This window comes from Cynoglossus semilaevis, chromosome 11, assembly GCF_000523025.1.
Source record: "Cynoglossus semilaevis isolate Cse_v1.0 chromosome 11, Cse_v1.0, whole genome shotgun sequence".
In the NCBI taxonomy this organism is placed as follows: Eukaryota; Metazoa; Chordata; class Actinopteri; order Pleuronectiformes; family Cynoglossidae; genus Cynoglossus; species Cynoglossus semilaevis.
Window position 1 is genome coordinate 16608411 of NC_024317.1, and position 22829 is coordinate 16631239.

A 22829-nucleotide genomic window follows, 5' to 3' on the forward strand; every position below is an offset into this window, starting at 1 on the left:
TTCCTTCACAATACTGTATCAGTTTATTTGACAAAGAGAGAGGGTTGTGAGTATTAGAGCAGTGACATTATGCGATTTAAGTTTTATGATAGAAGAAGTCCAAGCTATTTACCTCTAAGAAAATCTGAAGTGATAATAATCTTAGAAGTGCTGAAATTAAACCCTTCTTTACAAGCAACCTTTGACTGAAACTAAATGTATAAGTTAGAGTTGTTAATCCTACAGCAGGTAAAAGATCCATTTAAAGCTAATGCAGTTACAAAACACAACAGCAACAATCAACACAGGTGAACACAACATTGGGAAGTGCCACTATTGATACTTACATAGGCAAAAATAAACACTAGATACGTATTTACGTAGTGATGCTATAAAATCCTAAAATGTGGCCTGTACTTCAAGGACTGTATAATATATTGCACAATATTTATTGTGACTGAAAATAGTGTGTGTGCCTTAAACATAAAAAGAAATAAACCTAAAAACAAATTAGAAATAACTGTCTTATCCATGTTTCTGTCCATGTCTCTCTATCATGTTAAAATCCCAGCTAATTAAGAACAGAATTTATTCTGTGGTTGGTCCTTTAATGAAAATGTACTAAAATGTACTTTCACACTTCCCGAAAAAAATAAATACCTTATACAACAAATACAGCAACATCAACAGATACAAACTAATAATTAATAAAAAATAGTGTGGTTTTATACTGCACATTTACTCTCTCCATTAGTAAGTACTCCTGTACCATATGCTTTGATCTGGACACACAAGGAGACCAGATCAGTTACATCACAAATCCAATCAATCATCTGTATCACTGTGATTCCAACGATGAACTGATTACAGCAGGTGGGCAAACATGCGGTGCCAGAACTGATCTGCTAGGCAGTTCAATCCTGCCCGCTTGATTAATTTTAAAAATAAAAAAATACACAATCACTTCATGTTCAGGATTTTGTAAACCTATATTTCATTAAATATGAATAAATAATAATAAATATCTAACATACTGGCTTGGATGAAAACAAAAGGCAAAAAAACATGAACTTATTGTTATTTACAGTTAGTTAAGTTATGATTGTAGTGGTCCAGCCCACTTGACAGCTCATTAGGTTGCATGCTGCCTGTGAACCAAAATGAGTTTGATACCCAGGAGCAATATTTATAAGATTTGAACAGTGTTGAAAGATAATACTGGAACTATTAACAAGAAAAAATACTTTCTGTAAATTTATTTCTGGTGAAAACATGTCCTTGAACTATTAAAAAAACAAAAAACAAAACAAAAAACAACATCCGTCTAGAAACATCATACAGGCAACAAGACTTTATGCCAGTTGCTGAGTGTTGGTGACATTCATGTGCTGAGGGTGTCCCAACAGGCCGATGCGTTGCTTGTGTTTCCTTTGTTCTGTCATCTAAAGACAAAACACAACAGGTCATCGAACAAATCAGGAGAGAACCGTCTGTTTTTTTCTTGCTGACTAATTTCTAGGTCATATGGTCATAATAAAAGAGACCTAAAAGGTCCATAACACTAAGAAACCTTATAAGATAGAAGATAAGTAGCAACCTACTTGACCAAAACATGTTTTCCCCTGATCATGTTTTTGTTTTTATGTAGGCATCTTTAAGGACAAACCTGGTCCTTCAGCTCTGTTAGCTGACCAGAAAGGTTAGACACCAACTTCATGGTGGACTCCAGCCTCTCCTGCAGGTTTCTGATCTCATTCTGTTCCCCGTCCGCATCACTGCTGACCAAGGACATGGCCCGCATGCGTGGGAACCAGTCCAAATTGTGGTCCTGGTAAATAATGAAGGAGAAGTAAAAAAAGTTATTGTAAAAAATAAGTATGTAGTAGTAGTAAATTGTAAAAGTACCAGTAGAGTGTAGTAAGTAGTAGTAGTAGTAGTGTTTAGAGTTCTGGAGTCAAATTTTGTGATACAGCCAGTCACGCCGACTGTGACTGTTGATGGCCTTTTCTCAGTATGCACGGTCCCAGGTTCTCTAGATCTCCAACAGGCCAAAACATGACTGAAATAATTGTTATATTTTTATTTAAATAAAAGTTACTGAAACCTGTTTGTTCTGCTATTAAGGTCTTAGTTTGAATTCAAGTTGAAAGATCACTTATTATTATAGTGCTGTCACTAAGAAAATTCATCCCAGATCTTTTCTCTTTCTACTAGTTGTTGACGTGTCCACTCAGTGGAACATTGGCCCAAACCTCTTGACCTTACACAGTTGTTGACGTGTCCACTCAGCGGAACATTGGCCCAAACCTCTTGACCTTGGTGGGTGTAGTGTGCTGCCTACCCTGATCATTTCAGCCACGTAGCTCTCTGGACCTGTGAACTCCGTGGAGTCCTTCACCTTAACCAAAACGATGAAGAAGAGATAGTGCCACATGTTGTGCTCAATTTTGATGTGTTCTTCAAAGGTGACTGTCTTATTGTCAAACTTGTCTCTCTCCAGACCTGTTCAAATATGGCACAAACCCACACAAAGGACAAACAGAATGTCAGAGGTTAGATTTCATTTGATGCTTTTGAAAAAGAATAACTTAAGCCCAACCTATATTATTTGGTCCAACGTGTATTAGTGTATCTAATTTTGTTTACACATTGTTCATGTAATACAGTATTCAAATCTATAGTCCTTTTTGATTTGGAAGTTAAGATAAACTGAATTGAAGACGTGGCCAGTAAAGCACTGTGTTATTCGGCAGTTTTCATTCATTTAAATGAATCTCTCACCACAAATGAAACATGTTGTTTTTAGGACCTCCTCTTTCTTCTGTTTTTCACTCCTCAGGTCAGCAAATGTGTCAATGATGACACCAAAGATGAGGTTCAAGACGATGATAATGACCATGAAGAAGAAGAGCAGATCATAGAGTACTCTGGCTGCAAACAGGGGCTCCTGTACAAGAAGAAAAATGAGAATTATCAACCCAGGATTTTAAAATCGGTGCATCGGTTTATTAACAATGAATTAGTTATTAGTTTATAAAGCTTGTACTTATCAACCAATTGCTGTTTTGACAATAAAATCCTTTGAGAAATATAAATGTATCAAATTAAAATTTCTGGGTGTGTCTTTAGTTGAAAGTCTGATCAGTCAGGATTATACCTCCTTGGATGGTTTCCTCAGGACATCTCCCACACCTCCACCACTTCTAAGTCCATGACTCAGTACTGTCACGATGCACATGATTAAGGAGTCACATGTTCTCTCCTTGTCTTCGATGACCATGGCTGATGGCTGAATGGCAAAAGAGGCTAAGGAGAAACATGATATTGTTAAATATAGGGTTGTATAAGCAATGAGCACACAGGTTTGTTTTTGTATAGAGGAATGTTGACAGTAGTGAGATCTGCTATGATGTGGAGTGGAACAAAAATCCTAACCTCCCCGGCACACATTTGTGACAGGACCCAACCCAACCCAAATACGGTACATGGAACACGTGGATTTTAAAACAAGCAATCAGCAACATTTAAAATCAATTTTGGAATTGCAGAATAAATGTGTGTATACACACATACACATAATACACATCCAACTCACTGTCCATCATAGTTTCAGAATAGTTGTGCTTGCTTGTTTGATGATCTCCACCAGAGAAGAATTCCCCCACCATGCTGACTCCTTGTTCTTTTCAACAAGAACCAAAAGGAGAAAAAAACAAAAGAAAACAATTAGAAATGTGACAGAAACAATTAAAAAAATTGAAAGCAAAGAAACTGCATATATGTATGTTGACTTACCCAGTGTTTGGTTGGGTATTCTGTCAACAGCAAAAATGAAGTCATCTTTGAAGAAAATAAATCCCACAATTGAGAAGAGGTAGACAAGTATTAGAGCCAATACGGCAGTGAGGACAATGGAGCGGCCATTGCGGGTCACACTTTTAATCACATTCAGCAGGGTCTCCTCTCGGTAAATCAGATCGAAGAGCTAGAAAGAGGAAGGATTCAAAGATGTTTGTCCTTTATGACGCTGACAGATGGCGCTGATACTGATGGCAGCAGCCTTCTGGATGATCTGCAGCACCGGAGTTCCCTAATTTCCCGAAGGATTAATAATGCTCTATCGATCTATCTAGTATGTTTATGGATGACAGTTGGGAAAAGAGATATTGGAAGATATTTTTTTTGTTGTAAAAGTACCAGTAGAGTTTACAAGATTGAATGAGCATATCATAATCTTTTATTATATTATTATTATTGCTAGTCAATATGTTAAATGGGACAACGTTGCTGCTTGATATTATATTGTATGAGGGTTTTACACATACTAGCAAGCTGTAAAAGAAGACGTGAACAAAGACCCCCAGGGTGCCGATAATCAGGTAGAGCAGGTGATAGAGGAACTCAACATCGGTGATCATGGTTCTGCAGCCACGACTGAAGGTTCCTCGATTTCCAAGAAAGCTCATCAGAAAGATGATCTTATTAATAAACTGTAGAGTAATGGAAAACCATGTGTTATTTTGATAATCTGACATATTCAGTAGTCATAGTTGTGTGGTTCCACTTTCCACAAGTGTTCTGAACATCCTTTAGAGATTTATTTGATATGTTAAATATCTTTCTACAGTCTGAGGATGACAAATGACAACTCACATTGAAAGCCCCCAAGAGAAACAAAGTGGGTTCCAATCCTACAGAGAAGATGAGACGCAGGATGGTGGAGGCAATGATTGCTCGGATTCCATGAGGCTGAGGTAAGATGAAGACTAAACCCAGAGAGAACAGCATTACCATCCACAGCAGAGCAGACAGATGTGGTTTTAGTGTACCTAAGAAGGAGTAAGACAACAGAAAATGTTTATTGACAAACAAATTATGATTTCACGTTTTGAGTTCTTTTCATATTACAATATCAGTGAAGCACACATTCAGAACCCCAAGTGAACACTATTCTTGGAGAGCATTATCACGCATCATGTTCAGAAAAGTTTGAACGTGTGTTGGGAAACGGGTAACTTACCTCCTCCGATGCCCTCCAGAGGGTAGAAAAAGGCCACTAACAGGTTTACAAGCACAGCCAGGTTAAAAGAAATGCTACTCCAGAACGACATGTTTCTGGAACACCAGTACAAGATGGGCTGGGCTGTGGGCAGAAGAAGGGCAGCAAATAAAACATGTGACAGGCAGCACTTCTCTATCTGCTTTGAAGTCACAGCAGGGAGTGAAATAAAATGGAGTTTTACAAACACTTTAAACAATAAGATGCTTTTAAAGATGAGTTGCCTTGTGAGCAGAATTTAACTGGTACTTCAGATGATAAGATAAATAAACCAGAGCCCACTTAATAAATTATTTGAGAAAAAACAAACAGGTAATATTGTTTTTGTTACTAGTATTCTAGTAACTCTATTGTTCTATTTTGTACCTCTTAACTTTTTCTGCCAGATCATCTCATTGAAGAGATCCTCAGAGCGTAAGAAGAAATCATTGATTTTGCTGCCTTGCTCATCTCTCTCTGTAGTGTAGTAAACACGCAGCTTGGACTCTTGGGTTAGGAACTCACAGATGTTTGGGACAGGAAAGACGATCTGCTCCATGGTCCGATCCAGTCGTACAATCTGTACACAACCAATCAGCCACTAAATGACACGGCATCTCATTGTAATTACTACTATTACATATAACACTAACAGTGACAATAGAACAAAGTCTAATACATTACAAGATAACTACTACTTAAAATACAAACAAAAAAGGTTTGGGAGAAGCCTGTGAAAATCCAACAATTTATGCTGGATTAACCTGACCTCAATTTGAGCTGTGTGTTTGGCGTAAAACTCCAGAGCCTCGTCTCCTTCTCCATACATGTCACCTGGTTTCAACATGGCCTGCAGCTCCTTGTTGTGTCGAGCTAACTGAAACCGGGTCAGTAATAAATGGTTAGGGTTCGTTGGTGGCCATTGAGTGGCTGATCTTTTAACATGTGCATTAATGACAGCTGTCAGATAATAATACCTTTGCTCAGCTTACCTGATGTGCCAGAATGTAGATATTATGGCCAACATTTCGTGGGGAGGCAGAATGTTCCTCCTCTATCTCCTCACCCTCCAGTGGTGTCTCCACCTCACCCTGTATGTATGCCTTTTTTATCACTTCTACCTGCATGGACGAGACAAACCAGGGCACTCAGAAGGCATGTGGTGCATATTTAAGTGATTAAGTGATTAATTCACACCAGTTCTTTTGGCCTCATGTTGTACAAGATCCTCTCAGCATTTTCACTGTCGTGGCGACTCTCCATGATTGCAAGAAGAAGCTTGGATGCATTATTCTAAAAAAGACACAAAAGATTAAGAAAGGAAAGTGAACTCCTTGTCGTTGTGACACAGCTCACCACTGCACACAACCAACTGTGTCCTCTGCTTTTAACCCATCACCAAAGTGAACAGTGGGCAGCTTTAAGGACCAGGGGAGCAGTGTGTGGGGACGGGGCCATGCTCAGAGCACCTCAGTGGTAACTTGGCAGCTGGTGGACTCGAACCTGAAACCAGTCTGTTTCCTTTACCACCAAGCCACCACTGCACTGGAGACGTCCAGGCAAATGAAGGGGAATCCTTAAACATTTTATCAAATATAAACTCACTTTGAGTTCCAGCACTAGATCCATCCTTTTCTTGCCAAGTGGGTTGATGTCATTTAGGATGAGAGCGATGATGATGTCAATACCATTGCATTCATGAGTAGCAATACAGTTCTGTGAAAGACGGTGAATGTAAACATGATCAGTAAATAATAAAAATGAAGAGAGATACATTTTGTTTAGTTTTCCTCTGAGATTTTTCAATATCATCACGTAACTTAAATTCCTCTTTATTTCAACAAAATGTTTTTATCATTCAGATTTAGAGCTTTGCTTCAAACATACAAGTAATATTCACATCCTTATCTTGAACAAGGGCTAAAAAGTTTACCCTGACACAAATGCAAAAGACTAAAGCTATTGCAGCTATTGTTTCCAAAACACAAGGGCTTTTTAATATGTTTTGTGTGTACATTATCACCTGGTTCTCGTGACAGGGACCCTGGCAGTACTCAGTAAGACTTTCCACAGTCTGGTTGATGAGTCCAACATTCTTTTCATTTATGTAAAGTCCCAACAGGCCAAGTCCTCCTGTAGTACTACCACATATACAGTCAAGAAACTGCAATGTTTCACACACCAGGTTGAAGTTGTTCTTGTTATTCTGGTTGCGCAGAAAGCTCTGGAGAATAAGAGATAAAAGAAAAGAAAAAAACACTTTCCCAGACTTCTTTTTTCTGGTGCACTTGGCCAGTAGGAAAAGCCACAATGTGTCATTATTCTAATGTGAATGTGTTCCAACCAAACTGTTGTTACTGACCTGCAGGTCTCTGTTGTGGTTCTCACACAGTAGCTGCATTAGGCGCAGGATAGGCTGCATGATAGTGATGATGGTGCTCATCTCACTCTCCTCCTGACCCTTATTAGCAGCTGGCAAATGGGAAGCATCAGAAGCCACTGGATGCTCTTCAGCTTCAGTCTCATGGCGGTCATTTGTAAAAGGCTTTTTGGTGACAGTGGAGGCCTCCATCAGCTGCTCCTTAACTTCATCTGTCAATGCAGGCAGATCCTTGGCTACAAAACAGGAGCAAACAGTCAAGATAGTGAACTGTGGGATTATCTGTTAATTACTGAACCAAAAACATTGTTACGGGTATATATATATATTGATTTTGTAATCAAAATTTATAATTTGTAAGTTTGTAAAGTTGTTAGTAAATTGCAAGATTAAAGGTTAAGTCATTTTTTTTGTGCTAGAAGTCTAGGTTAGAATTGGTTGAAAAATACAGTAGTTTTCAAATTTTAAAAATTCTTTATGGATTGTTAATGTTTTATCTAGAAAGACACACCATCTTGGTTTAAACATATCTTTCTGTGCTTAAATACTTCCTGGAAAAAAATCCATATATAATGATTAATTATGATTGTATATATAATGTGTCATTTCCTTTGAAAAAAAGAACAAAATGTGTTCATGAGTTATGTCCAACCAAACACATATGACCACCAACATTGGCATACACTGTATATCAACAGTTACCTCTTCAATAGTGACAGTGATCTGGTTGTTTCCCTTTCATTAAAGGGGAGTTTCAAAGAACATCTAAGGGAAAAAATAACTATGACCCTAACACTAGACAGCACAAAGTAACGTTCCTAAAGTCTTGACCTCTGACCTTTTTTGCATCCTTGTGTGTCTTTATCTGATGAATCCTCATCCTTTTTTTTGTTGCCCAGATCACTTGTATTAACTGTTACAGTGGCCTTGATCTCCTGCTGAGCCAGCTTCATGCGCTCATAAATTACTTTAAAAAATTTCTCGGACTTATTGTCTCCGGTAAGACGTTGTAAGAATGATGCCTGGAGCAAAAGAACAACAAAAACAAACAAACAAACAAGAGAGACACTCACATGAATATGCATGTAACAGTGAGCAAAGAATAAAAACGTGTTGATTAACAAAAAGTACATCACAGGAAGTTTAGAGCCAATACTGTTGTTAATAACAGTAGACCTATATTTATATATAGCGCATGTGGATAAAAGGTAAAACAAAATCTGAAAAAACAGCCTCTCCAATTTTTAAAAGTCTCAAGGCTACCATCAGGCTACCCCCCACATACTGTATCAGCCCCAAATTACCTGGATAGCCGTGTTCCCACCTTCCAGCAGGGCTATGGCTAACAGGATGCTCTCCTGGAAGATTCGGTCACTGGTAGCATTCATGATGAGGTCAATGACTAGGTCTGAGGCCCCTTCCTTGTCTAGGCGACACTGAACCTCTGCCAGACTCAGGTCCCCTCGGCCTCCTACCCCCGAGCTGACAACTATGGGAACAGATGTAGCCAGATTACATACAAATGCAACCAACACCTTGTAGGAGAGATCCCACTAGTCATTTGGTACACAATTTAAAAGGAATGGTATAGGGGTTTTAAATTGTTGATTCAGCTTATATAATACACAATAATTCTATGCTATTAAACAGACCTGTAGGAGATTTCCCCTGTGCTCTTGAAGTGACTGAACCATTGCTGAAGGCTGTAACGCTGTCTCTCCTTTGTCTAGGTTTTACATTCCCATAGTATCGATTAACCAAGATCTGCCGCAGAGCTTCACCCTGGATCAAAGATTGACAGAGGAAAATGAAGTCTAGTTACTGCTTTAACGTGTAACTGGAAACCAGCAGTTAAATTGGTTTTAATCTTCTTCTAATTTACTGTTTTTAATTTTTAGTTCTGTACTGTCACAAGAGAAAAGAAAATTATCGAAAAGATCCAAGAGCAAACTAGGGAAATTAAAGGGTTTCTTGTTAATGGTAAGCCTAACAGATCCAACAGAGATATAACCTTCTTATAATTTTTTTTTGTATTTCATTACCAAAACATCATTGTAACCTTTAAGCAGAATCCACATATATTGATTTAATTGACAATTGCAGGCATAGACTTGGTAAGACTTGGTAGAAATAGATCCTATTGTAGACACCTTTTTTTTTTACTTTCCCCAAGTAGCTTGTTTGGCCTGGATGACCATGATGATAAATATTGTCAGTCCCTAAGTGCTCGTCCAAATTGCTGGTAATGTTCTCATTGAAAACAGCCAGAACCAAACTTAGTACCTACCCTTTTTTGATCATCCAGTTGCTTCTGAGGCTGTGGCTCTAGTTCCTGGTTCTAGTTATCATTGAGATGAATTACCAAAGGGAAAATAAAAAAGAAAACACGAGACAAGAGACAGTAAGTTGTTGCATGCAGAAAAATTGAGAAAAAAATTTTAAATCATTCAATTGACGAAATGTTGTAAGGTAAAATTACATTATTATAGTGCAAGAAGGTGATACTCTCTGTATGAAAATACAAAATACTGTTACAGGTGTTGTTGCAATCACATGCTTGATTGATTGAAAGGGAAAATATGACATTGACCTTGTGGATTAACATGTTTTGTTTGATTTCGCAAAATATTTAAATGTGTCCTTTGCAATAGGACAGCGTTATTTGAATATAGAGTAAAGCACAACATTTCTGATTAGCAGTAAAATATAAAACAGACCTCCGTAGGAACGTTAGGCTCTGGTGGTGGTGCAAGCTGTGTGGAAAAAACATTATTTTATTAAAGATCAATTAATATCAGATTAAACATGTAGTGAGTCACTTGAGTCTGAGTGGGTAAGTTGTACGTAGGCTGTGGTGGAGACGGCATCCTCTCTGGATTGGTTTGCACACTATGCAAACTAGGACCCCTTGAATTTGTGTAGTGTGCAAACCAAGCTACAATGGACATAATGTCATCTATAAATAACTGCTCAAAGCACTTCCATTTTTCTATTGCATATATTTATATATACATATAAGTCATATATATATAAACATATACATATATTGTATAAGCTATTAATTTGCAATGCTAAATGGATTTAGCAATATGGACATGAATATTAACGGGCAGTACTGAGGTACAGAAGCAGACCTGCACTGACAGCAACAGACAGAAAGACATATGTTAAAAAAGTTAGTAAAATGATTGACCTCAGCCACATCCATCTCATCATCATAGGCAATCAGCTGCAAGAGAAGTATAGAGGAGGGCATAGTGTTAGTAGCAGCAGATTAGCAAGTCATCGATGAATTCATTGATGCGTGTAAGAAATACAGCATGTGAGAAAAACACAAAAGCAAATGACTGCACACAGTGAAACGTGAAAAGTAAAAAAGCAGGAAAAATTAGTTTGTTAGTTTTGGAAGTAGTTTTGGTTTAGAAGTTCTGCAGGAAATATGGAAATGTGCTGTGTGTGTGGAAGCTCAACCCAAGTGAGGACACCAAACAGGAAAATACATACAGACAGTTTTTGTTTCTTCTCGTTAACAGAGGACTATTTTAAGAAAAAAAAAAACAGTGTTAAACAATAAACTGTAAGAGAAAACAATATTAAAATACTCAAAACATTTGTTCTGCACTTGAGACATTGTGAGTGACTTATCTTACCCCTCTTCTTAGTCCATGTATGTGATTCTTTACATCAGGCTTTACCTTGCTTAGTGCATAGAATCTCATTATATTGGTTCATATCTTTGCCCTAGACAGTTTTTTGTTACACTGGGGGTAATATTCTTCTCCACTGGAGTTAGTGTCAAACACTTAACAACATAAAGATGGTCTGATAGGATACAGTGTTTAGCTTGTTGATTGAGTGTTAACCAGAAATGGCGTGTGTGTGTACCTTCTCTCCATAGTCGTGGTCTTTGGCCATCATTTCCCTCAATGTCTGCAGCACTTTGATACACAGGCGCTCTTCATTCTCACTGAGTAGCTGCTTGGTGTGTTTGATTAGTCTTGTTAGAAGGAGAAAAAGGACCATATTTACATTAACTCTTTTTCTACAACTGGCATACTGCAGTATAGTTTAGTTTTGTCAAATGAAAGGAATAACACATAAAGAGCTGGTTGCACCAAAATACAAATAAAAAATGGAAGGAAAAAAATTGACATAAATTTGTTGAAATCTGATGACATGAAACTTACTTTGATATAAATCCTCCACTTTCACATTTCTTGCGTGCATCTGTGTTTTCAGGAAAGAGAAGCTCTGGACGGTGTAGTACATCTACCAGAACTGAGAGCTCAGCTTGGACTAGTGGCCTTAGACGGTCCTCTAGTGCCGACACAATGTCCTGCAGAGTTAAAAGGTCTGATTATTAAATGATTACACAGTGTAGCACTTAATGCATTATAATAACAATAACAATAATTATCATGCACCCTTAAACATGAAGTATGCATACATATGTATATAGATTTTGTGAGTATTGTCATTTACAATATGACATACTTTAAAGTAACCACTTTTGTCATTTACAATATGAAATACTTTAAAGTAACCACTTTGACTTCATACAGACCTGCAGCCTCTCAATTATGTTTCTGTAGTCCTTTGTAATGGTCAGGCCAGATTCTTTGGCCTGACTATCTTGAAGTTTAGAAGTGCTCTTGGCCGTCAGTTTCCAGTTAAGGATAGTCTTCTGAACCACAGCATTAGACTTAACAAACAGGTTATTGACCTGGCTGTCTAGGTCAACTGGGATGGCAATGGCTCTGCTCTTAGCTAGGCAAAGATAAGAAAGTATATTAAACACTGTGAATCTGCGTCTCTAATGCCCTACAAGAGATTGGTTTCTGGTTTCAAACCAGCATTTTACCAACGTCTGAAAGAACTTTGATGCAAGCCTCTACTGAGGCCTTTGGGACAGGGTTTAGCCAGGAACAATGGTAAACTCTGAACACTCCTTGAAGCAGTTGTACAAATACTGGCTGACGAGTCTGTAGGACAAAATAAAACATTCAGAAACAAAACTGATACAAAACATAAAGCTTTAACAGGCAAAGAGGAAAATATGCCCTGCACAGTCAGTTTTCACAGACCCTAAATGTAAGTAACATTTCACAACATGATATATATACATATATAAAATACTAAACAGTAGAAAATGGTTTACCTGCAGACTTGTGCTCTGGTCAGAGAAAGGGGAGCTAAAGAAACATGTGACAATGCTCATTACTGTGTCTGTTACATAACTCTCCAGCATTGTATCTGCATACTTCCTACAGCTGGTGTTATTACACACCTAAAAAAGACAGAAAACACATAATTAAGGCAGGGCTAGTGTAATGCACATCCTGCCAAATTAGCTGGTTACACTTTATGACAATTTCACGTGGAGGTGATAAACCATACTCTACAAATAGAGAAACTTCAATTTAAAAATGCATAAGCAGCAAAAGAACAAGGTATTACTCCGGTGAAAAATGTAATAATAATAAAAGATAACATAGCAAAGTGGCACTTTGGCCCAGAGGCTCTGTCATTGGTGTGGAACCCCAGGGTTCACCTCCTGGGCAAGAAAATAAAGTAAGAAATCTAGTGCCTTACCCGACATATGTCCACCAAAAAGTTCTCAAACAATTTCCACATGTGGTTTGAGGTGTAAATCTCTTTCATCTCTACTTCTGTGTCCACGTAGCAGTGGTTTAAGAAGTTGATGTAGGCAATCTTAACCTGTTGGATGAAAACACAACAACTAAGACATTTTCACAACAAAAACAAGGTCATAACCTTAACTAAACATTCAAGGACAAGTCCAACAGAGGAGCCAATAATGCCAATTACCCATAACTATTGTTGGAAAGTTCATCAAATTTAAATCAGGCAGGGTAATGTGACACGGAAATACTGCAACTGAACTTTAACCTTGTGGTTAAAGATAAAGTGGGATTCAAGACATTTTGTTGCATTGTAGAAAGTGATTTCACTATTACTGTGACTGTACAAGGCACGCCCTGTGGGGCCCTTCCCCACAGCCCTGTGAAGGATTATGCGATAGAAGATGGATGGATGGATGGATTCACCTTACATAAGAAAGGGAAAAAGAGAAGTCCATACTTCAGGAATGCAGTCTTCATCTGTGACAACACGAACAATATCATCCAGAGGCAGCAGGGAATTGCATTTGATCTCAGTGTACACATTCTTGCCCTCAGTGCAGACAGCCAGCAGCTCCACAAGGTGGATGTGGTACATAAGGGGGCTGTTCTCATCTATGCAGTCTCGCTCTGATCTCATCATTTGAATGAGTGTTTGAAAGGAAGCCCGATCATTGTAGAAAACTAGAACATCCTCACCAGAGTTTACCATCTACAGGATGTGAAGAAATCAACAAAAACAGTAGTCAGTTACGCATCAAAACATATTAAGCAGTCCATAACATAATATATTACAGTATCACACAGACCTCAGCCATGACAATGTCTTGACATTTCTTAATAAACTTATTCTCAGCCTTTACAATAGTCTGCAGGAACTTTAAGTACTGGACATGACGACCATGTGACTCAATGCAGTGAACAAAGTGTTGCACAACATGCTCACTGATGTCACTGCACAGCTGGAAGTTATTCATGAAGATATGCTGCATGGTAACAGCCTCCAAGATCTGTTATGGGACAGAACAGGACAGGGATGTGTCAACGTATCACTTTGACAGAAAAAAATAGGAAGGTTTAGCTATAGAAATCCCAAACAGTACCCCAGGATTGAGAAACAAGTTGATATGTTTGTGGAGCAGAGCCTGATTCTGTTGATTCCCTGCACAGAAATTCTGCAAAAACTCATGAGCCGTTTTCATGATTTCCAGCATTCGGACATCTTCATCCTGGATTTCAATGAATTAAATATTTCAAATGATTTCTCATCAACGAGGGAATTACTGATGGTTGTGAGGGAAGTTTCAGACACAAATATATATAGCCTCATACAGTGTGTTTACATATATCATATCTCAATGTTTATTGCAATGTAAAAATTAATTAAAAAAACAATTGAAATGACTCTACATGTCACATACCTTCTCATAGGGGATTTGCAGCAGCTCTAATACAACAATGTGTGCTCCCATGTTCTTCAGAAGCCTTTGCTGTTTCTCACTCTTTCTCCCTGAGCTCCCCTCTTGGACACACAACTTACTGAGAAATAGTAGTATCTAAAAAAAAAATAAATCAAAGATAATATGACATATATGAAAGTATATTGTTAGCATTCCAAAGAGCCTTACCTCTTTCACAACCCTGTAGTTGTAATTGCTTGGGCTTTCTTTTTTATCGTCAGAAACAAGTGAATCCCCCTACAAAAAAATGAAGCACCATTTGAGTATTTACTTCTACATTTATAAAATTATTTCTTAAGCTTTGTAGTGCTGTTTATTGGGAGGTTAGCACAATGACAATGACAACCTTCTTGTTGTCAGACTCCTGATCGGCGTCGAGCCCGTCCTCTCCTTGCCTTTTGTAAACCCACAATTCAGATTTCTCCACAATAGATCGCAGCTGGTCGAGGTTTGACTTAATTTGTTTGTAGTTGTCTACATCCTGACTGGTCACCAGCAGTTGAACCTTGAGATAAGGCAAAGGGAGACATGTTTGTTCAAAATTACTTTTAACAAAGTACATATTTTAAAACACATTATTTTTTATACAGGTGTTCTTCATACGATTAAAAGATAGAGTTGAAAAAAAAAACATTTAATCCATTACAATTATCAAAGATTATGGTAATGAACAGTGAGAGGTAAATAAAGATGGTAAGGTAATATAAGGATCTTTGGAGAAAATCGTTTCCCAAAGAGAATGAATTATTTCATAGGTTATTTAAGTACATCAAAAGTGAACGAAGATTTCCCGTTGCAATCCAATTGTAGATTGCTCCTCAATGAAATGATCTCAGGTAAGTGCACAAAATATAATTCTGTTAAAAGTTATTGAAATTGAGTTCTAGCACTGAACTGAAATATCACCTTAATGCATAATCGCAAATTCAAGTTTGTTAGTTTATTGCTGTTCTTACTTGTTTGAAAGCCATGAGAACTTCCTGTCTCTGGCTAAAGTGTCTGAAAAGCAAGTGAAGAGCTCCAGATACTAGAGGTGGGTAGTCATGCATGGTTAAGTGCAGCAGGACCCTTAAAAAGGTACGGCCACCATGGTCATCCAGGTCTAGTACAGTGTTCTCCTCACTGTAAAGACAGTCGAACAGTAACAACATGAAGCTATTTAAATCTTCTTTTCTGTTTAAAATTACAATGTGGCGTACCTTCCCCCAAAGATCCCCTCTGCTTGTTCCTCAATAACCCCAATGTCAAGATCACCTATAGTATAAAAAAGTCAATCTGATTGATATATATTGATATAAATGATATATATACAAGTTGAAATACATTTTTGATCACATGCTGATCTTCTAAAGAAATGATCTTCCTACCTGGTATTTGACAGGTAATATTTTTGGTTCCATTTTGAACATCAGCATTTTCTCCTTGTGTGTTGTTCTCAAACTCACGTTTAAAAATACAGAGCAGACAGGAGATCCTATAGTCCAGACGTACACTTAAAATGAACTGAACAGAGAAAAATATTGTTACTCTATGTTAGGTGGGTTAGGAGTATAGAGAACAAGTGTAGAAGCCCTACCTGCAAGATCTCAATAATCTTTAGCTTAGTGTCCATGACCATGATGTCCTCTCTCTCTGTGTCAATGTGAGTTTTTACAACATCACCCTCTGGTGGATGAGCTGGTGTGGTCTGCAAAAGTCCACCACCTCGCAGCACTACTTGGGTCATCAGCTCTCCAACTCCATGAAGAGATTTCATAACATTGCTGCCTGCTGTAACATATGAGGAGCAGATTTGTCAAATTTGAAGGAAAAAAAAGATTGACATTGAGCAAAAGAAACAAATATTTAATTTAATATTTAATTAAATATTTTTTGTTTAAATATTTTGCTAACTTGAAAAGGATGCAAAATGTCATACTGGTATAACATAGCAAGAAAGAATGAAGATTTTAAGAATATACATTTAAAATTAATTGTTTTTTGTAATACTGCAAGTTTATGCAATGTTTTATTGATTGCCATATTGTACCATTAAACACAGATAGTTGTAGATTTACCTGTACATTTATAAATAGCTGTTAACGTTAATCAGCACTTATCTAATTAAATGTTTACCTTTGTTTTCTTCTTCCTTTTCCAGCTTTTCTTTAGGGTACAAAGTACTGACATGTACACAGTCCAAAATGTTTAACAGGATCTTTGTAAGTCGAAGTAGGTCACTAAAGTTGTAGAAGCCAAAGTAAATGAGGTTCCTTGCCAGGTGTACTACCTACAGATGAGAGAATTCTAAATTAATAGGTTAATTCAAACCAAAACATAAGTAATTAACAATTATATCCACTGAGAGGACGTACCTCAAAGGTAAGCTTGTTCTTCTCTTTGTCAGAGAAAGGAATGTTTTGTGAAACCACTTCTCTCAGGTAGGTCTCCACAAAGTCCATCGTCTGGCAGAACTTCTCTTTGATTTCATCTCTGCTGGTTCCATCATTGTCATAGCTGATGGACACAATATTTTAAAACACGCAAAACTAAAATCTGCAATTTCAAAAATTACCAGAACATCTTACACAAACAAACGATTGTAATTTTTTTAAAAATTCCTAAACACAGTACAAATATATTAAAAACAAGTTACTAAAACTTACTCAGTAATGGCAATTTTAGAAGGAATCTCCGACCAAAGACGAGCATATTTCACAGGTGTAACCTGCTCCTGTGGGTCACGATCCACATGCATGTGCAACATCAGGCGGCAGAAAGACGCGCGCAGGTCATAGGGTAGGTCTTCATCAGACATGCAGCAGAGAATCAGTTTTACATCCAGCTGACAAGAAATTTTGTTGATGGCCAGGTACTGACGGTCCAGGCACATGCGGGCAAAGAGGTTCAGCTGACACCTAGGTAGTATCAATATTAAATGAAAGCATTGTCTTTTAAGACAGAGGAGAAATAAATGTGTGTAATTAATCTTACCGATAGTAGCTGATCACCTCCTGGTCCTCCTTCTGGCCTTCTTTTGCATCCTGGGCCAACTCCCTGACGCTTTTACTTCGAATTCCCTTACAATTGTCCTTCCAAAACAACCAAACTTCCTCTTCATCCTGTGGTTCTACTGGCTTCTCTCCACTGGTAGACGTTTCGACCTCGAACAATGACAACACCAATCTAGCAAAAGAGCCATAAAAATGACTCAATCACGCTTTTTAAGGCTGTGACAGATATGAGAAAAATGAAGCACTCACTTGGTGTCAATGAGGATGTCAACATTGGAAGGATCCAGTACTGCATTACAGATGAGCTCCTGGGTGACGGGGATAGACTTATTCATGGACACACATAGATCTGACAGGTAGTCCAGAAACCTGAGCATGAATACAAGATAACAAAACATTAGTATTGTAACCAATATTGCAGGACAAAACATAAGGAGCAGCACTTGTGTGATAAATTCTCAGCCACAATACTTTATTTTCTCGATTACCACCATATTATGATTTTAATTTTAATTAATTATATACATTTTTAGTATTTTAAATTTGCATCACCACTGAATTCATGGTCTAGTCCAAATGACTTCAGCTTTTTCAGTTTAATTCCTTTTTGTGAAGCATACCTATGCTCCCGGTTCTTTCTTACTAAAGTGACAAATGTATCTATCTCAGCAGCTGTGATGTGTTTTTCCAACAGCTTCCTGTTGTTGTGTAGCAGAGCAGTTATTGTGTCTTCGGCCAACACGTCATATCCAATCTGTTTCTGCATGAAGCTGAATTGTCTTGCAATGTATTCCTGTCACAACCAAGAGAAAAAAGTAAGTAACTGCATAAATATCTGCCCAAAAACATCATGACAGTCCTATACTCTACACAGTTGACTCCACAACCTGGTTTTTTCTGTAATCCTGCTGGGAATGGCGCAAGACTCTATAACAAAGCCTGCAAATGTGTCTAAATGGAGCATGACGCTGGTCTCCAAGTTCTTCCAATCGAAGCATGGGACCATCGCCACAATCTGTGAAAGGGGCTTGGAGAAGTTTAAAAATCTGCAATGAAAAAGAATCTTTTTTTGAATAATCCAAATAAACATAAATGACTGTCTCATTTTAGATTTTTATGATGGTTATGGCCAACCTGTTTAAGGATGTTTTGCTCTCGCATAAGTTTCTGTCTTTCTCTGTTGGGTTTGTTGACCATGACCTCTAACACATCCTGCCCAGTGTTGGGAATGTCAACGACAAAGAAAACTAGATCCTCAAGTAGCTTGGTCACAAACCTGAAAAGTGCATATGCATATGTCAAAACATCTGTTTTAGTCACATTTACTTTTGATAATATATATGATGCTGGGCAACAATTGCATTTTAAGTGGTACTTACTGAAAGGAATTTATAAGAAAACTAATTTTTGCAGTGGTTACAAATAACTTTAGTTTTAACTGCACCAACTGGAAATTATTTAATTGAACTATATAGATATATAATTAAATTATTTTTATATAAAAATAAATTGAGACAGAAACCATGCATAGTGTAGTACTATCTCTTAGATATACCTTCTTTCATTTTGTGTAATGGTTCCTTTTTCCAACTTGCTTGCAATAGACGCCAACACTTTACTTGCATCGTTAGCAAAGTCTAAGTCCCGCACCTCTGCAGGTGGCACTGGTACAATAGCAAAAGCTTCCTTGTCCTCCTTTACTGCAGATGTTCCAATCTGAGAAAAAAGTAAGTTCTTACACCTGTGCAAAAAACATTTCCTGCCACAAATCTGACAACTGCACATACTTACTTGTAGCATAACAGGTTTCTCATCTTCTTTGTCAATGAGGTTGTTGGTGCTATGGACCCAGGTGTTTGTGCACAAGTGTCTTAGTCTCACATAGGAGCTCCTGACAGAGTATTGGGAGCAAGACAAAACAACAAGCAAAAAAGTCAGAATTGTTTTGTAAACCTATCCTTTAAATTTGTCAAAACAAAAAAAACTACTCAAACATATTTTACCTCTAGGTTTTCCTAAAGCATTATTGGCTTTTTTTTCTGCCTATACCTCAACATTTTTTGTCCATTCATAGCCAATAAGAAAGACTAAATGTCACAATAATTCATTAAATATATTAGACAGACTGTGGAATGTCACATGTGGATGGAGCCAAAAGCTGTTTGTGTGTAGGGACACAGCGAGAGGGAGAGGACAAACAGGTGTGAACTTGCAACTCATGTACAGTATTGTCATTTTAATGCTAAATGAATTGTATCGATACAATGGCTATTATCACATGTTATATCTAGTTTAGAAATATAGCGACATATATTAAAATATCAAGATATTGCCCAGCTCTAACACAGAACCTACCTGGGTACCATAGAGTCCCCCCCTCTTAGTGTAGTAGGGTCAAGCTCAAAGATGGAGGAGATGTCTATCCCTTCAGGAACGGGACCCAGACTGTACATGATTTTATCCTGGCGAGTTCCCAAACGACTTCCGAATGCTCCATTGTCTGCATCCTGCAGGTGCAAGACACTATTAATATTACATGTTAACAGTAGAGTCCATTAGGAAAGAAAAAAGAAATCAAGATATCAAGCCATCTTACCAAAGAGTGCTGCTCAGCATTGTCCTCCTCAACAGGTTGGTTCACCTTCATAAACAGACACACACAAACACAGAGAGAGTCACACTGTGACTCATATCATATGAGACAATAAAACAATAAAATTAAGGATGGAAAATAATCAAAGGAAAGAATATTCAAAAAAATAGATGAATTAAATTTAACTTTCCAGTAAATGTTAAATACAAACAATCACAAAACACATTGACTTTGTTGTTTGAACTACTAGAACAGTGAACAGCAAGTTGTGGTAAAAAGCCGGTCCAGAGTATCAGGTGATTGGATTGGAACATGTATGCATGTATCCAAATGTGTTTGCATCCCTTAAATCAACTCATCAAATATTCATGGTGTTGGCCCTATTCCTCATTAAAATACTTTAGGGTCCTAATGAAAGTAATCGCTTTACATCTAACGAAGAGTTTTCATGTGAATGTGCAAACAGGCAATAAAGCACCATTAATCTTTAAAATAAAAAAATATGTATGGAAGTGTGGTCTATGGCTTAAAAGATAAAACCTACCCCGTTCATTTCAGCAGCCAAATAACATCCTGTGGCCAAGTGTTTGAACCTAAACAGGCTGTTCCAGTACCCTGCACCGCCTCTACACGGATCATTGTGAACCACCTGGTAGAAGAATAGAAAATGCAGATGAATGAAAAAAAAAACCTTGTACTCTGTGTCTGCTGTAGCTTCCTTCTTGTTGATGATTTTTTTCCTCTCGGCTTCCCCCTGCAAAAAACTACATGATGTTGTGAATGGTGTTTTTACACCTGCTGCAGTGACACACTGTAGATACTGTAGTGCCTTTAATACTGAATTGCAGACTGCTTAGCCATTTGCGTGGTTAAGTCACATGTACAAATAAATATGATGTTTTGCTTACCTCTACTTCCCATAATGCTTTGCTGCTAGTGGCAGATGTAGCAGACTGCCGACCCGTGGTACGGAGAAAAACATACTGCTTTTTTTTGTAATCATCACATGTTAAAAACTTCTCCTGTTCTGCGTGGAATAACCGCACCACATCCCCCTGCAATTACAAAAACTGATTATTTTAACAGGCAGGTTTAATGTCCAACTCATGGTCCATTAGTCTTAGGTGTTTTTTGGGTATGACCTTATTGTGGTCATTTATACAAATGTCCAAGTTGCTACTGATGGCCACCTAAAACAAAAACAACTTATCAAATATTGCGTTGTGTACAGGCACTCACCCCTTTCAGTATTGTTTCCTTGTTGTCGCTCCATTTCATGAAGAGAACAACTTTCCAACTTGTGTTGCAGTTTACAGAATTTACCTGACAAACAGAAAAGAGAGTGAGAATGTTAATCTCGAACGATCATGTCCTATCACTGACAGATGATTGAACTTACTGAGTTACATTCTAGTTTTATCACCCCTTTAAGTGACAGACACTATTTGTACCTCATTGCATCCTGGGTTGTCAACTAGTTGGTGGCTACTGGCATGGAGAGGCTGTCCTGCATTCACAGGATTAAGAACCACTTTATCTCCAATCACCACCTAGAATAGGCAGAAAATACAGGAAGCAAAGTTTTCTAAAAGCTAGGAATTTGCAATTAAATTACATCTAGTCATGCCTTTACAAAAAATGTAATTACCTTTATATTAGATTACCTTTGTTAGAGTCAAGGTATTTATCAAATGTATGTAACAAAAATAGCAAGTTGTAGTTATCATGCTTGTTCGAGATATTTCTTTTTATTACTGGTTATATTTATAGGGCCGGATTCTTCTTTAGACAACTTGGCCAAATAACCTTCCTCTGTCAGACCAACAACTACCACTGTTGTAATGTCATAACCAGTGAACAGTGTAATCTTCTCTGCTGAGCACAGTGTAACATGACCCTTCATTTTACCCACACTGTCTCCAAGGGAGCGCAGTTTGTAGAAGGGTTGTATGTAGAACCAGGATCCTTCATTTTTCATTACCTGCTGAGTCCAGAGTCACTCTCATGGCATTCTTCTCCAAAAGAGCAGGTAGGCGTTTGTTTACCGTCAGGTATTTATGACTTTTTAAGTGAAGCAGCTGTCAGCAAAATAAGAAATTCATGTACAGAGTTCAATGTGGAAATATTTACAGAAAAACCAGAAAGAACATTTCCTTATATTGTAACGTGTCACAAATGTTCACAACAGCACCTGAGAGCCAAAAATGTACATTTTTACAGTGTATGCAGTGATTTTCTAGACACACCTGGATGACATTTCCATACTGGATGACTGTTCCGAGAAGCTTTCGGTTTTCAGACTCATTCTGTTTCTTTTCTAGATCAGCAGCATGCTAACAGAACAGACACATGTATGCTCGTCGGTGAAACAGAACCAAAAATGTGTTATTATTCTTGCATATTGTAGCTTCCCTTGGTTAGTATTACTTAGGTGCTATGTATTTTGAGATGAGGGACTTACATGGAGTTTGTTGAGGAGAACTGTGTCAGTAGAACTGTTGCCTCCAGGTTTTGCTGCTTTCCAAAACTGTTTTTGTGCAGAATATCGGCTCATAGGACACAACTTAAAAAGACAATCTGTCAAACGCAGAACCACAAAGGCCAGGTGAAAGACACATCCTGAATTTTCTGTCTATTGAAATAAACAGTAGTAATTCATAACACGTGTTGCCAGCTTGTTTTAAGACCCATTGGCCAGAAACCAAAAGGTGTCAATGAGATGCAAGATGATGGCTAATGCTACC

At 37.7% G+C, this 22829-nt stretch overlaps 1 protein-coding gene and 1 long non-coding RNA gene across 2 annotated transcripts in view; one reads left to right on the forward strand and one right to left on the reverse strand.

Moving 5' to 3' along the window:
• Positions 1–22829, reverse strand: part of LOC103386616 (inositol 1,4,5-trisphosphate receptor type 1-like) — a 27721-nt gene continuing 4892 nt past the window's right edge. Inside the window, 59 exon segments of the mRNA XM_025060288.1 lie at positions 1–1421; positions 1646–1807; positions 2321–2481; positions 2761–2926; positions 3137–3285; positions 3575–3661; positions 3775–3964; positions 4305–4469; positions 4633–4808; positions 5000–5122; positions 5405–5597; positions 5787–5894; positions 6010–6138; positions 6215–6310; positions 6623–6733; positions 7041–7241; positions 7380–7633; positions 8236–8419; positions 8702–8886; positions 9050–9179; positions 9685–9735; positions 10115–10150; positions 10591–10626; positions 11283–11394; positions 11585–11733; positions 11962–12164; positions 12259–12379; positions 12556–12684; positions 12990–13115; positions 13500–13751; positions 13849–14049; positions 14143–14268; positions 14461–14595; positions 14668–14736; positions 14846–15004; positions 15456–15621; positions 15699–15753; positions 15867–16002; positions 16076–16269; positions 16615–16768; positions 16854–16995; positions 17145–17396; positions 17473–17664; positions 17742–17861; positions 18113–18285; positions 18380–18538; positions 18627–18768; positions 19048–19208; positions 19284–19383; positions 19848–19999; positions 20089–20133; positions 20630–20734; positions 20994–21140; positions 21325–21408; positions 21537–21635; positions 21998–22057; positions 22059–22163; positions 22332–22418; positions 22547–22662. Of these exon segments, the coding sequence (XP_024916056.1) occupies positions 1332–1421; positions 1646–1807; positions 2321–2481; positions 2761–2926; positions 3137–3285; positions 3575–3661; positions 3775–3964; positions 4305–4469; positions 4633–4808; positions 5000–5122; positions 5405–5597; positions 5787–5894; positions 6010–6138; positions 6215–6310; positions 6623–6733; positions 7041–7241; positions 7380–7633; positions 8236–8419; positions 8702–8886; positions 9050–9179; positions 9685–9735; positions 10115–10150; positions 10591–10626; positions 11283–11394; positions 11585–11733; positions 11962–12164; positions 12259–12379; positions 12556–12684; positions 12990–13115; positions 13500–13751; positions 13849–14049; positions 14143–14268; positions 14461–14595; positions 14668–14736; positions 14846–15004; positions 15456–15621; positions 15699–15753; positions 15867–16002; positions 16076–16269; positions 16615–16768; positions 16854–16995; positions 17145–17396; positions 17473–17664; positions 17742–17861; positions 18113–18285; positions 18380–18538; positions 18627–18768; positions 19048–19208; positions 19284–19383; positions 19848–19999; positions 20089–20133; positions 20630–20734; positions 20994–21140; positions 21325–21408; positions 21537–21635; positions 21998–22057; positions 22059–22163; positions 22332–22418; positions 22547–22662 (8111 nt within the window). The 3' untranslated portion in view covers positions 1–1331.
• Positions 1684–2924, forward strand: LOC107989238 (uncharacterized). The gene is made up of 3 exons (XR_003051154.1): positions 1684–1810; positions 2249–2531; positions 2819–2924. It is a non-coding gene; the product is annotated as an uncharacterized LOC107989238 (long non-coding RNA).